At 36.4% G+C, this 12,282-nt stretch overlaps 1 protein-coding gene across 3 annotated transcripts in view; it reads right to left on the bottom strand.

Moving 5' to 3' along the window:
- SAMSN1 (SAM domain, SH3 domain and nuclear localization signals 1) overlaps positions 1 to 12,282 on the bottom strand; it is a 169,875-nt gene that overhangs the window by 50,396 nt on the left and 107,197 nt on the right. Inside the window, exon 1 of one of the 3 annotated variants that reach the window (XM_051859453.2) lies at positions 7,305 to 7,493. The exons of the other annotated variants lie outside the window; for them this stretch is intronic. Within the exon in view, the coding sequence (XP_051715413.2) occupies positions 7,305 to 7,361 (57 nt within the window). The 5' untranslated portion in view covers positions 7,362 to 7,493. Of the gene's footprint in view, positions 1 to 7,304; positions 7,494 to 12,282 lie in introns of those variants that run through there. 3 annotated transcript variants of the gene reach the window in all.

Below are 12,282 nucleotides of genomic sequence, written 5' to 3'. Positions count from 1 at the left end.
GAGAGGCCAGTTGTCAGCTCAGGCCAGTCATTTCAGGAAGTCAATATTTCGATCAGATCTCTATTCCCAATGTTAGTCTCACTTGCAGAAGTACAGAATCTTCATTTCATGGAAATAAACAACCTCAGGGCGACTGACTGATAAAGCAAACTGATAAGATACCAAGAATGGCAATACCCAGTCTTCATTTGCTGTGATAAATTCATCTGTCAAGAAGAATGCTTATTCCTGTTGACTGATCAAATAATTATCTCCCCTGGAAGAAGCAAGCACTACATGAGGCTGCAGATCATTGCTGGAAGTTTGATTAATGTAGTGGAATCATAATAAAGTCAACGAGGTAGTATCAGCCCTAGAGACCACAGCGATTGCGATAGCCTGGTCTGTACCTCTCACCCATGTGAACAAGTCTGCTGAGCCAGGTGGGATTTTGCTTAAGCTACTGTTCATTGTTCTGCTGACACCAGGGCAAATGTCAACTCTCCCATACGCTTACAGGCTCCTTGTAGAGCACCATCCTTTTGCTAAGCTCTTTGATCCCTTCAGCCAGATTACAGTACAGTGATTACTGTTCTGTTTCACTACCTCCAATTCTAGAAACAGGTACTTTATTTAGATGTTGGTGTTGCTCAGATCCTTATCAGTGACCCATTTACAAACTATCTTCTGAAGCAAGTTACTTCTATAAATGACTAGTATTACCCATTAGTCATCCCACATGCATTGTAAGTATGCTGAGAAATCACTACGATTGTGTGTACTAGAAATGGTTTTTTGAAGGAAGCCAACGTGTAATAGAGAGTACACGAAGAATGAAACTTAGACAAACTGGGAGAAACTCTTGAATTCGCAACATAAATCCCAGATGTGCAAAGAGGAATAAGACATACCCTCAGATCATGATGGTGATCTAGCTGGGAGGACACAGTTTGGTACACTGGCAACAGGAAGAGTGGAGGCATGAAACAAGTAGTATAAAATTAGAAGATGGAGAGAATAAGCCTGTAGTATAGGCTGGTAAAATTACATGTGGTAATTAACTGAATTTTCTCTCATTAACCCTATGGTACAAGCTTTAATATTCCCTCCTTTCAGGTCTACCACCCTGAGGTTCAAAAGATGTTTAATCAACTGTTCCAAGTCCCCTGGATTGGAAATAGGAAAACATGACCCTCAAAACTTCTTTCTGACTTTAGTTCTTGTTGCCCCTCGTATGTTGGATGGTCCCCAAGTACACTGCTTTTGCATAATTTGTGGAGACTTTCTTGAAGGTTTCTGGTCCATTCGGTATTCAAACAGATAGGATTTCATGTGTTGGAAAAAATATGCAAATGCATCCTAGACTAAGGGATGGTAGGTATGGGTGGGGGGTGTCAAAGCATCAGGAACATGGGCTTCCCTACACCATCTAATCCAGATTTGGTAATTGGACCAAATACAAGCAGTTTTATAAAATATGTCAGATCATTCTAACATAGCACTCCTCAGTGGGGTAGAACAGATGTTTTATTTTCATTGGATGGGAGCCTAGTGGGATGTAGCAGAGGTGTAACTGGATGGGAGAAGGCAGAATAAGAAAAAAGACTGGAGAAAGTAGATAAAAGGGAGGCACTGCAGTGAAGATCTCAGGTCAGATTTGGGGCTGGAAGCCTTTGGGCATGTGGCAACTGGAACTAGAGAGGGAACTGGGGTAATTAAAAGGAAAGAATTAAAGAAAATCAAATCCTCATTTTCGATGAGTAGGAGATCATGGACTGTTACAAGCTGAATGAGCTGTCAAAATCATGTGATGGAACTCTAACCTCCAGCACCTCAGAACATGACTTTATTTGCAAATAAGGCCTTTCAAAAGATAATTAAGTTAAACATGCAGCCACTAGGATGAACCCCAACCCAGTTCTGCTGGTGTCCTAATACAATGATTCTAAGACCCCAAAATGGATACACCAGAGGCGAGTATGCAGAGGCAGAATCAGCAAGTAGACAACTACGTGCAAGCTGAAGACAGGCACTGAGCAGATCATGACCCTCAGAGGAAACCAGCCCTGACAGCGTTTTTACCTTTGCCTCCCAACTTCTGCAAATGTGAGAAAATACATTTTTGTTTACCTTCCAATTTCCAGAAATGTGGGAACATACGTTTATGCTGTGTAAGCCACCTAGTCTGTGGTATTTTGTTACAGCAGCTCTGGCAAACTAATACAGACTAGGTGAAAACTTCCAAAGCTCTTCCCATGGATGGGGGGAAAGGAATTAACTGCAGTAATGAATGACTCTGGCTAAGCAAGAATAACTTCATCTACCACCAAAGAGTGCTTAAGAACTTGTACCGTTATCAATCAATTCTCAATGGATGACTGATTAGCTAAGAAACTAATATGAATGTTTTGTTTCTAAGAGTTCACCAAAGTCCTCAAATCTAGAAAGGAGGAGGAATGAATCAGTTTGGTAATGCTAAATTTGGAAATGTACGTAGTGTAGTACAGATTTTACTCCTCTTTCTAAAAATGCACACAATTTTCTAGGAAAAAGGAGTCATTTAGCTGCAAAAGCAAGATAAGGGGAGATTCAGGAGATAAGGGATGGTTAAAGTTATTTTTTAACCAATCTGGCACATTGATAGTCCAAAGAGCCACTTCATACTCTTTCTATAGGGTATAATGTATAAATTTCCAATCTGAAGAGAAGCAACTCTTCCACCATTCTCTGCCATTTATCTCTTGCCTTTCAGCATACTGCTGGACACTTTTCAAGTATAGTCAACTGTTTGGCCCTAAACCTTTTAATACTTGCTTGGGATAAACTTGAGTACCTACCCATTCATATTCTATAAAGCCCTAGAAAAGAGAAAAGAATCAGGTAGTGATGGTGAGGGGAAGGACAGACTTCAAAAAAGAAATCTCAAATCAGTTTCTTGTTACTAGTTAGGATACCTTGGGCAAAATATTTCACATCTAATGGATGTCTTTGTTTCCTGCAAACAGAAGAAAAAATTAATGCCTATCTAAGAGATGTGGAGAAGATTACATAAAATAGTAGACAGAAATCCCTTTTGCAAGTGCTTGGCTTCAAGTTAAGCATCAGTGCATGTGAGAACTTCTCTTACCTGGTAAGATAAGAGTTAAAATATATCTTAACGGTTTTGATACAAAAAACAATGAAGAAAGCTCTTTAATGCCACAACTATGTGTCATCCTTGTCTAGGAGCATAAATTTGCACAGCGGGCAGTGCAGTGAAAACAGCGCATAATCAACTCATCACCTCTCATCATTGCTAGGATCAAATGCAAATGGAAAAGACTGCCACTTCAGTCATTGCTAGTGAAAATTAGCATCTGTGACACTAATGGTGTCTCATTTAGTATGCACTTTAGATTAAAAAGAATGGGAGAAAAAAAAGCTATTTCAAGAACTGCCATTATTTGAATGTTTCCCTTTAAAATGATGGTGGTACATGAATCTCTTAGAGTAAAAAAAAAATACTAAGTTAAAATTTATTAATAGATCATTACTTGTGGTCAAGCAAAGGTCAAGTTGTTCTAATCATAGTCACCAAGTTTCATTTTTTAGGTCTATTCATTTGTATTTTCAAAATTTCTAAAATTCTCTAACCTGGAACAATGGTCTACTTTTATGTAACAGTAAGCTTCCCTTGGTATTCATGCATAACATTTGGTATATTGGAATTATTGTTAAAATACATCTTTAAAAAGAATTACAGTTGTATTTACACACATGCACACATACTTCACTATATACATTCCAGGAAATTGTTACCAAAAATAATGAAGGCACAAACACTAGTAATATTTCATACTTGAACTGGTATGTAGTTAGTATACAGAGTAGAATCAAGAAGCTTCACTCATTTTATTTTGTATTGTATTGTATTGTATTTTTTGACAGCAGAGTTAGACAGTGAGAGAGAGAGAGACAGAGAGCAAGGTCTTCCTTCCATTGGTTCACCCCCAAAATGGCTGCTACGGCCGGCGCGCTGAGACGATCTGAAGCCAGGAGTCAGGTGCTTCCTCCTGGTCTCCCATGCAGGTGCAGTGCCCAAGCACTTGGGCCATCCTCCACTGCCTTCCCGGGCCACAGCAGAGAGCTGGACTGGAAGAGGAGCAACCAGGACAGAATCCGGCACCCCAACAGGGACTAGAACCCGGTGTGCTGGCACCGCAGGCGGAGGATTAGCCTAGTGAGCCGTGGTGCCAGCCTCACTCATTTTATACATATTTATTGAATGTCTTCTACATGGAAGATATTATTCTAGATGCAAAGGAAGATGTATGGTTTTACTTACTTCAATATTAGGGATTTTTTTTTAACAATTTGAATATCTGAGTATGAGTAAATTTTTTTTTAATTTATTAGATGTACTTCCTGCATTTCGTTTCATTTACTCTTTCTTTACTTTTCAAAGTAAAGAGGCTTTTAATAATATGGTTTGCCTAGTATCCTTAATTTTTGGCTGACAAGACAAAAATAGAAATTACACTTACTGTTCTATTATTTTTTAATAATGTCAGTATGATCATACAAGGTAACTTCCAATTGAAGGAATTGAAAGAGTTTGTACAAAGATTTTTGAAATTCAGCCAAACTTTTTTCATAGTATTTATTCTAATGAAGATTTTGAAGACCCATATCCATAGATTTTGAAGATTTTTTGCAACAAAATAAGCTTCTTTCAGAATTTCACTTTCCATGAACTTCTCGAAGTGTTCTAGCATGTCACATCACAGTTTTCTTTTTCTTTTCTATCTTTTTTTTTTTTTTTTTTTTTTTTTTTAGCAGTAAGCATGCTACCTAAGTTTAATGAAAAGAAGTAACAAAGAGAGTACACTTGAAAGGCCAGCAGGCCTCTCAGTAGAGTGGAAAGCCTAGTCTGCAGTCAAACTGGAGATTTTATGGATGTGGGTCTAATTTTTCACCAATATACCCTAGTGCTAGGTAAGTAACCTTCTAGCTGTCTTAGAAACTTCATTTGTGAAATTAAATAAGAGTGATCATCTCACAGAGGTGTTAAAAATATTAATTAAATGAGTATACAATAGAAATCAAAGATCAATTACTGTATGTTATACTAAAGAATGCTTTTAACCTTCTCATATCTCCAGGACCTACTTGAAAATACTAATAATAATGTCCTCCATTTATTTCCTTTTCAAATGAAAAGTTCTATTGTTTGTATTGAGGTAACATGATGCTTTTGAATGAGTACTAGGTAACCTGAAACAGAAACATGGGACTTAATATGAACTAGATAATTATATTTCCCTCAACTTTTAAACGTTGTCACTTTTTATTTATTTTAACATTTACAATGGAAAACAAACAGGTACCAGGAATTTTGAGAACGGAGTACAAGCCCCTACGTTTCCTCCAGGAGATGAAGGGATTTCCAATTCTCATCCTATCGCCATTTTTGCAGTGATGTTCATAGTATACATCTCTGCCATCCCCAATGAATTCCACTCTCTATTCATAAATTATGCAAAGAAAATTACTGAGCAAAGAAATATAAACCAAGATGAAAGAGGAGTTTTTCTAATATACAATTCCAATAATTGGAAAACTATCATTTCTATATTAAACAGAAAGAAACCAGTTGAAAGCAAATATGTGAAAACACACCAGTGTACACACAGTCACATATTTCTCTAAATTCAAATAGAATGAAGCCATTTCTCTAAATATAGTGGAAAATTCATAAAACAAAAGTGAGTATGTTTCCACTGTGAATATTTTCTCTGATATATTTTGTTCCCAGATGTGTATTTTATCAAGTATGTTTTTAATTTCATGAGTAAATAAGTCAATAAAATAAACAATACTGTACTCACATTACAGTAACTCCTGTTAAGTCAAAATGCAATGCTACATTCAAAGCATCATGCTTAAAATAGTTTAATGACATAAAGATGACAGTATCTCACTATATAACACAGTCTGCATTGTTTTTCTAACTTTAACTTTTAAATACTTCAAGGAAAACCACTGTTTCTTATAGTTTTGTGATGCCCTCACAATGTATTCTTGTCAACCAAATAATTTGTTGACTTTAGTCAAGTAAGTTTTATACCAAATTTTCTTAAATGGAAGCAAAAGTGCTTTTTGTACTCTTTAAAGACTGTTATTGTGAATTTTTATTGTATTAGGAGAAAAGACAGAAGTCATATCTTACCAGCTGTATTTTTAACTAAAGATACTAGTCTGTCCTTTATCAGATCCTTGTTGTCAGAAAGAATTAATATTGAAACTCATTTATGCTCAATTTCCAAAGATTGCAAATCATTTTCAGTTTCTTTCAGACAAGTATCATGGAATCTTCCAAACATTTTAAAAATATTGAACACTCTTCAATGACACATTAATTCAGAAGGTCAGAATCAATCCCCAAACCTTTTATCTAAAAGCAGGTGCCCAACAAATAAAGACCAAAAATGGACAATAAATCAATCCCTTAAAAAGACTTCTGGAATCCGCTATTATTTATCTCAAAAACACATTAAAATTTTATTTACCTAAGAAAATCAAGAAATATAGAAACATTGAGGAAATTTCTGATACCAGTATTTCACAAATAATTTCTTTTATGTGACTAATGATCTAATTTGCAGTTCTACAACAGAATCTAATCAGTGTTATACCATGATCGACTTTTTTTAAAAAGCGATGAATTCTGTCAAGACAAGGAACAGAATACTGTCCCATATATTACCAGTTTCTCAAATTTGTATGGCATTTTGCTGCTTCTCAAAACATAGCTCAATCTTCCTTCCAGTACAGTTTCAAGGGAGAAAGTAGGAAAAATATATCCCCATACCAAAGGATGTTTTAATATTCAAAAATTACAAAGATTTTTAACAAAAATATTTCTACTTTATGACTTTCTCATAACTAAATGTATTATATAGAACTAAACTCTTAACAGATAAATTTCAAACAGACATACATTAACAAATTCATAGTCATTAAGAATATACACAAAGATTTCATTATATCAATCTCTCTAATAGAGATCACCAAATTGATTTCCATGAAGTTTGGTAATCTGAACTCAAATTTCAGTTCCAGAAGTAAGTGAACAAATATGCCCTTGGAGACAAAAGTTACAGAGCGTAATTTTTACATCTTGCTTTACAATTTCATTTCTTCCATATTTGCTACCGATCACAACAGTGATCACAATAAGTGTGTGTGTATGTGTGTGTATGTGTTTGTGTGTGTGCAGTTGTTTGTTTTCCATTAAATAGGTCTGGTTTTCTTTGATTCTGTATGGGATTATGAGATTACCTTACCTTCGGTTTTTGATGCTTTTCCTTCTCTGAAACATTGGATGGTTTTCTCTTCAGCATTTTGAATTCAGACTACTCCTAGTGAGCGCGCTTTCGGTTGTTAGAGAAACAACTGAAAACCGTCAGCAGTGTGCAGTCTGTGATGCACAGCATCAGATAAGTTTGAGCCCAGTGACCTGCCACTTCCTCCTCTGGTCAGGATATGACTTCACCATCTAGAAGGGTAAAGGAGGCTTTTTTTTTTTTTTTAACGTAATTCTGTGGTAACTCTTCATTGCTCTGTCCCTGCCATACTGTCTGAGATACGTTTCCAAATCTCACACTCAGACAGGCCTGCAGTTAGTATAAGGGCCACACAATTTCAAAACACAGCTCATTTTTTTTCAATTTTTATTAAAAAATGGGAATTGCCACACATTCTATGTGTAAAGGGAAGAGAATATCTGAGGCAATACATGAAATAAAACTCGAGGTGTTGACTTTTTATCATTTAAAAAAGAGGAAGACAGTACTCAGTGTAGTCAGTTTTACATTTCTAAATAAATATTTTTAGAAGCTAAAATAAGCCAGATTTTAAAGAGTATGAATCCTACTGAAATCATGCATGCAAATACTAAAAATAGCATATGGAAGACATTCATTCTAAATATAGACGAGAAGGTTACTTCAAAAGTAGACGACTATGCATATTATAATTTTAAAACATTTTGCCAAATTGGAAAGCCCTGATTTAATAAAGAAATCAATTAACAGAACCCACAATTAACCAGATGTCTTTCTGCTACAAACTATAATGTCACGTACTGATAATTGCTGTTCCAGCGATGACCTCATGAACCAATGGTCCCTTTAAGTGAAGTATCCCGAGTATTTATTTAATAGGCTTGGGATACAGCTAAAATGACTTAGAAAGACATTTTTCATCAAACCCAAGGTTTTTATTGTGTCAAAACCAAGCTACCCAAAAGTAAAAACAAAAGTTCAAGCTTTCCTGTGAAATGGGGATTTACCCAAAGGGAGACTGGCAGATTATTTGAAAATCTGTTTCTATTCAAACAGACTTAAGAAAATTAACCTAGATTTTTGTTCTAAATCCCATGGTTCAAAGGCCGTTCTACCATATTTTTAATCAGTAGTTTGTTTAATTAGAAATAAACTAGTCTATTTCTCAATCTTCCCTCATACTTCTACATTCCTCTTCCTGATGTCAATTCTGGTGTTCAAATCCCACTACTTCATTTAACAAATATTAAATTGAATGCATATTATGTGCTAGTTGACAATATATCAAGCCAATTGACCACAAATACAAAATGCACATACACAAAAAAATACACAAATACAAAAAAATGTTATTTTTGTTTTATACTAGAAAGGAATATACTAGCCAAGGTTATGGTAAATATATTTTTTTCTATCAGATATTAAAAGAATTATATTTTGTAGAGTTATAAGACTGGTACTTTCAAAATACTGACACAGAGGATAACAATGGAAAAACTTGGAACACAGTGGATGGTTCATTCCTTAGTGATAGGCTTGCATTCAGACTTTTTGTTTGGGCTTAACACAGTAGCCTTGAGGCCAGGATTGTGACATAGTGGGTTAAGCCATCACCTGTGATGTCAGCATCTGATATGGGTGTCAGTTCATGTCTTGGCTGCTCTGCATCCCATCCAGCTTCCTGTTAATGGCCTGGGAAAACTGCCACCTATGTGGGAGACAGGATGAAGCTCCTGGCTCCTGGCTTTGGCTTGGCCCAATCCCAGCCTTTGTGGTCATCTGGGGAATGAACCAGCAGATGGAAGATTGTCTCTCTCTCACTCTCTCTCTCTCTCTCTCTCTCTCTTCTCTCTCTCTCTCTCTCCCTCCCTCTCTCTGTGTAACTCTGATTTTCAAATAAATAAATAAATAAATCTTTTAAAAATACAGTTGCCTATTTTTAAAAATTATTATTAATTGGAAAGGGAGAGAGACAGCAAAATCCCACCTACTGGTTCATTCTCCAAATGCCCTCAACATTCAGGAATGGGCTGGGACCAAAGGCAGGAACAGGGAAGTCAATCCAGGTGTCCCACACCTCCCACAATAGGTGGCAGGATCCCAATTCCCTAAGACATCACTGCTTCCTCCCAAGGATCTGCTTTTAACAGAAAGCTCAAGTCAGGAGCAAGAACTGGGTATCACACGCAGGTACCCTGATATAGAATGCAGGTGCCTTAACCAACATGGTGACCACTAACTATATCACATTTCCCAGAAAATATTTTATTCCATCTCTTAAGTAACTGAAAGTCATAAAAATATATATTTCTAAGCTGAAACACTTGTACTCTCTGTACCTCTGGTTTTTTCATCTATGACTTGAAATTTAATTCAGTTGTGGACTTCAGCCAATAAAACAGGAATGATTACGCTTGTGTTTATTTCATGATAAATTTGTGTTGATAATGAAAGAAAATACCAAGAAAAGTGTCTACTTATTATGGATCCTTCATTTCAGTAATGCTGTATGTCAACAAAATACTTGAGTATCCTAAAGGGGGATGAGATTTCAAACAACTATTTTCGAGGTGATATTTTCCATAGTTCTATTTCTACTACAATTATAACTAAAGAACAGAGAATACCCGTATTCTTGGTGTCCATGGTTGGACTGAAGGAAGTTTTAAAAGTGTTACACTCAAACAATTTTTATAAAATCTTGGTTTGTGATCTCTGGAAATTATATCATCATTAGCACTATAAGAAATATTTAAAATGTAAATTAAAATGAATAGTTTCCTTCAAAGTTACATACCCTAGGACTGATTTTCCAATGTGCCTTGTACTCAAGAAAACGAGAATTACAGAACAGATCAGAGGATTAAAAAACAGATATGACATTTGACATCCTAGTACAATGCAATCTTGTTAAACTCCTTGATCCACAAAAAACAGCTCAGATAACAAGGTGGTTAGTATTTTTTTTCTGTACTAACTTCTACTTGTTTGTGGGATTCTAAGGACATTGAGATATTTGGTAAGTGATGCAGAATGATCCAGCAAGTTAAAAAGTCAAAGGCAGACAGTGCAAGGAAGGAGTAGAGAGCGAGTATTGGGCACACATAACCACCAATCATGAATAAACCAGCAGGCCACATGTTGCTTAAGACGGGTTCTGAAACCAGGAAATTGCAAAAGCACAATATCTCCGTGCTCTTTACACATTACCTTAACAGCCTTGTAACCCAGGCAAGATGAAACAGGGCTGGCACTTTGTGGCATACCTATCTATTACTCTCTCTGCGTCACGAAGGTTGAGTCAAAATTTTAACGAAATTGCACACAAATGACAGAGATTGAAATGTGCTTTATGGGAAAGTGAAGTGAGCCATAAAAGAAAAATTTTAGCAACACAACATATATAGGGAAGTTCACTAAGTTCATGAAAAAAAATGGAATTAAAGATGAGTTTACTTGGGTGCTCCAAATTTTTGAAATTCATGCATAGGTTTTTCGTTCTTTCTTTTTTTAAAATTTATTTTATTTATTTGAAAAACAGAGTTATATAGGGAGAGGGAGAGGGATAGAGAGAGAGACAGAGATGGAGGGAGAGAGGGAGGGAGAGAGAGAGAGAGAGAGATGGAGGGAGAGAGGGAGAGAGAGGTCTCCCATCTGCTGGTTCACTCCTCAAAAAGGGCTGGGTCAGACCAAAGCCAGGAGCCAGGAGCTTCTTCTGGGTCTGCCATGTGGGTTCAGGGGCCCAGGGACTGGGCCATCCTCCTCTGCTTTCCCAGGCACATTAGCACAGAGCTGGACTGACGGTGGAGCAGCAAGGACTTAAGCTGTCGCCCATATGAGATGCAGGTGTCGCAGGGAGCAGCTTTACCGGCTCCGGCACAACGCCAGTCCTGCATAGTTTTTTTCATAGTACTCATTTTCATGATTTTTTAAGACTCCTCAAAAAAAATTCACAAACTAATCATCTTTTAATTATATTTTCTACAAACTTTTTGAATCCCTGGGTATTTATTTGGAAAGTTGCAAAAACATGATTTATCGAATTCAAATCCTAAGTCTCAGAAAGGTGGAGCTCACGGCAAATTCTGATAACCTTGATTCTGAGGCATTGATTGCTTGAGAACTTCCATCTACAAGTCTTTACATCTACCATCAAGTGGAATAACAAATCTGAAGTAATGCTTTCATTAATCTTAGTCTACATTTTATTATACAGTATTTACGTGTATTCGGTGGCTCAAGGGGGCTAAACCAAACGTTTAAAATGATCTAGGTTCTCTGTCATTGTCTTAATGGTTAACCCTTCTCCAAAATGTGGACTGACTTACAGTCAATCTTACACCTCCACATACTACTGAACACCCAGTGTCAAGAACTATTTTAGTAACAATAGCCTAAAATACTCCTGACAATTCATCGAATGTGTTGTTGGAGAAGAAAAGCACAGAAATGGTTTCTAAGAACTTGTAAATAAAGCAAATAAGGTTATTATCATGGAGCCCAGCTCTGAAATAATTATTGATTGTAAGATAGAATAGTCATCTCATAGAAGAATGGATTGTACTCCATTCAAATCTGCAGAATTGATAAAGAAAAGGAGTCAATTGTAAAAACAAATGAACCATGATAATTCCACTCTTCTTTCTGGCCTCTCCTAACAGGTTTCTCTACAGTGGGAAAGGGAAAATGTTTAGAAAGTTCAGTAAAAAATACTGGGCCAGTTGATGGCTTTGTGGAAGTGGAGATCCCCTGCTATATCACTCAAACCCTACACATGGAAACTCAGGATTTCCCGAAGCAAACAGACATAAATATAGACAACTGACGTTCTATTCAGTTCCCTTTTCAGTAATTCAGATGATGATTTGAAAGCCATATGCAGAGATACGCTACTTTAGTTATCTTGCTTGTTCTTATCTGGTAAACAAAGCATTTCTTTGGGTTGGGGGATTTATAGAGGAATGAGGGGAAGGACATT

Source organism: Oryctolagus cuniculus, chromosome 4 (genome assembly GCF_964237555.1).
Source record: "Oryctolagus cuniculus chromosome 4, mOryCun1.1, whole genome shotgun sequence".
Lineage (NCBI taxonomy): Eukaryota > Metazoa > Chordata > Mammalia > Lagomorpha > Leporidae > Oryctolagus > Oryctolagus cuniculus.
The sequence above is the reverse complement of the archived record's forward strand: the minus strand, read 5'-3'. Positions and strand labels throughout refer to the sequence as shown.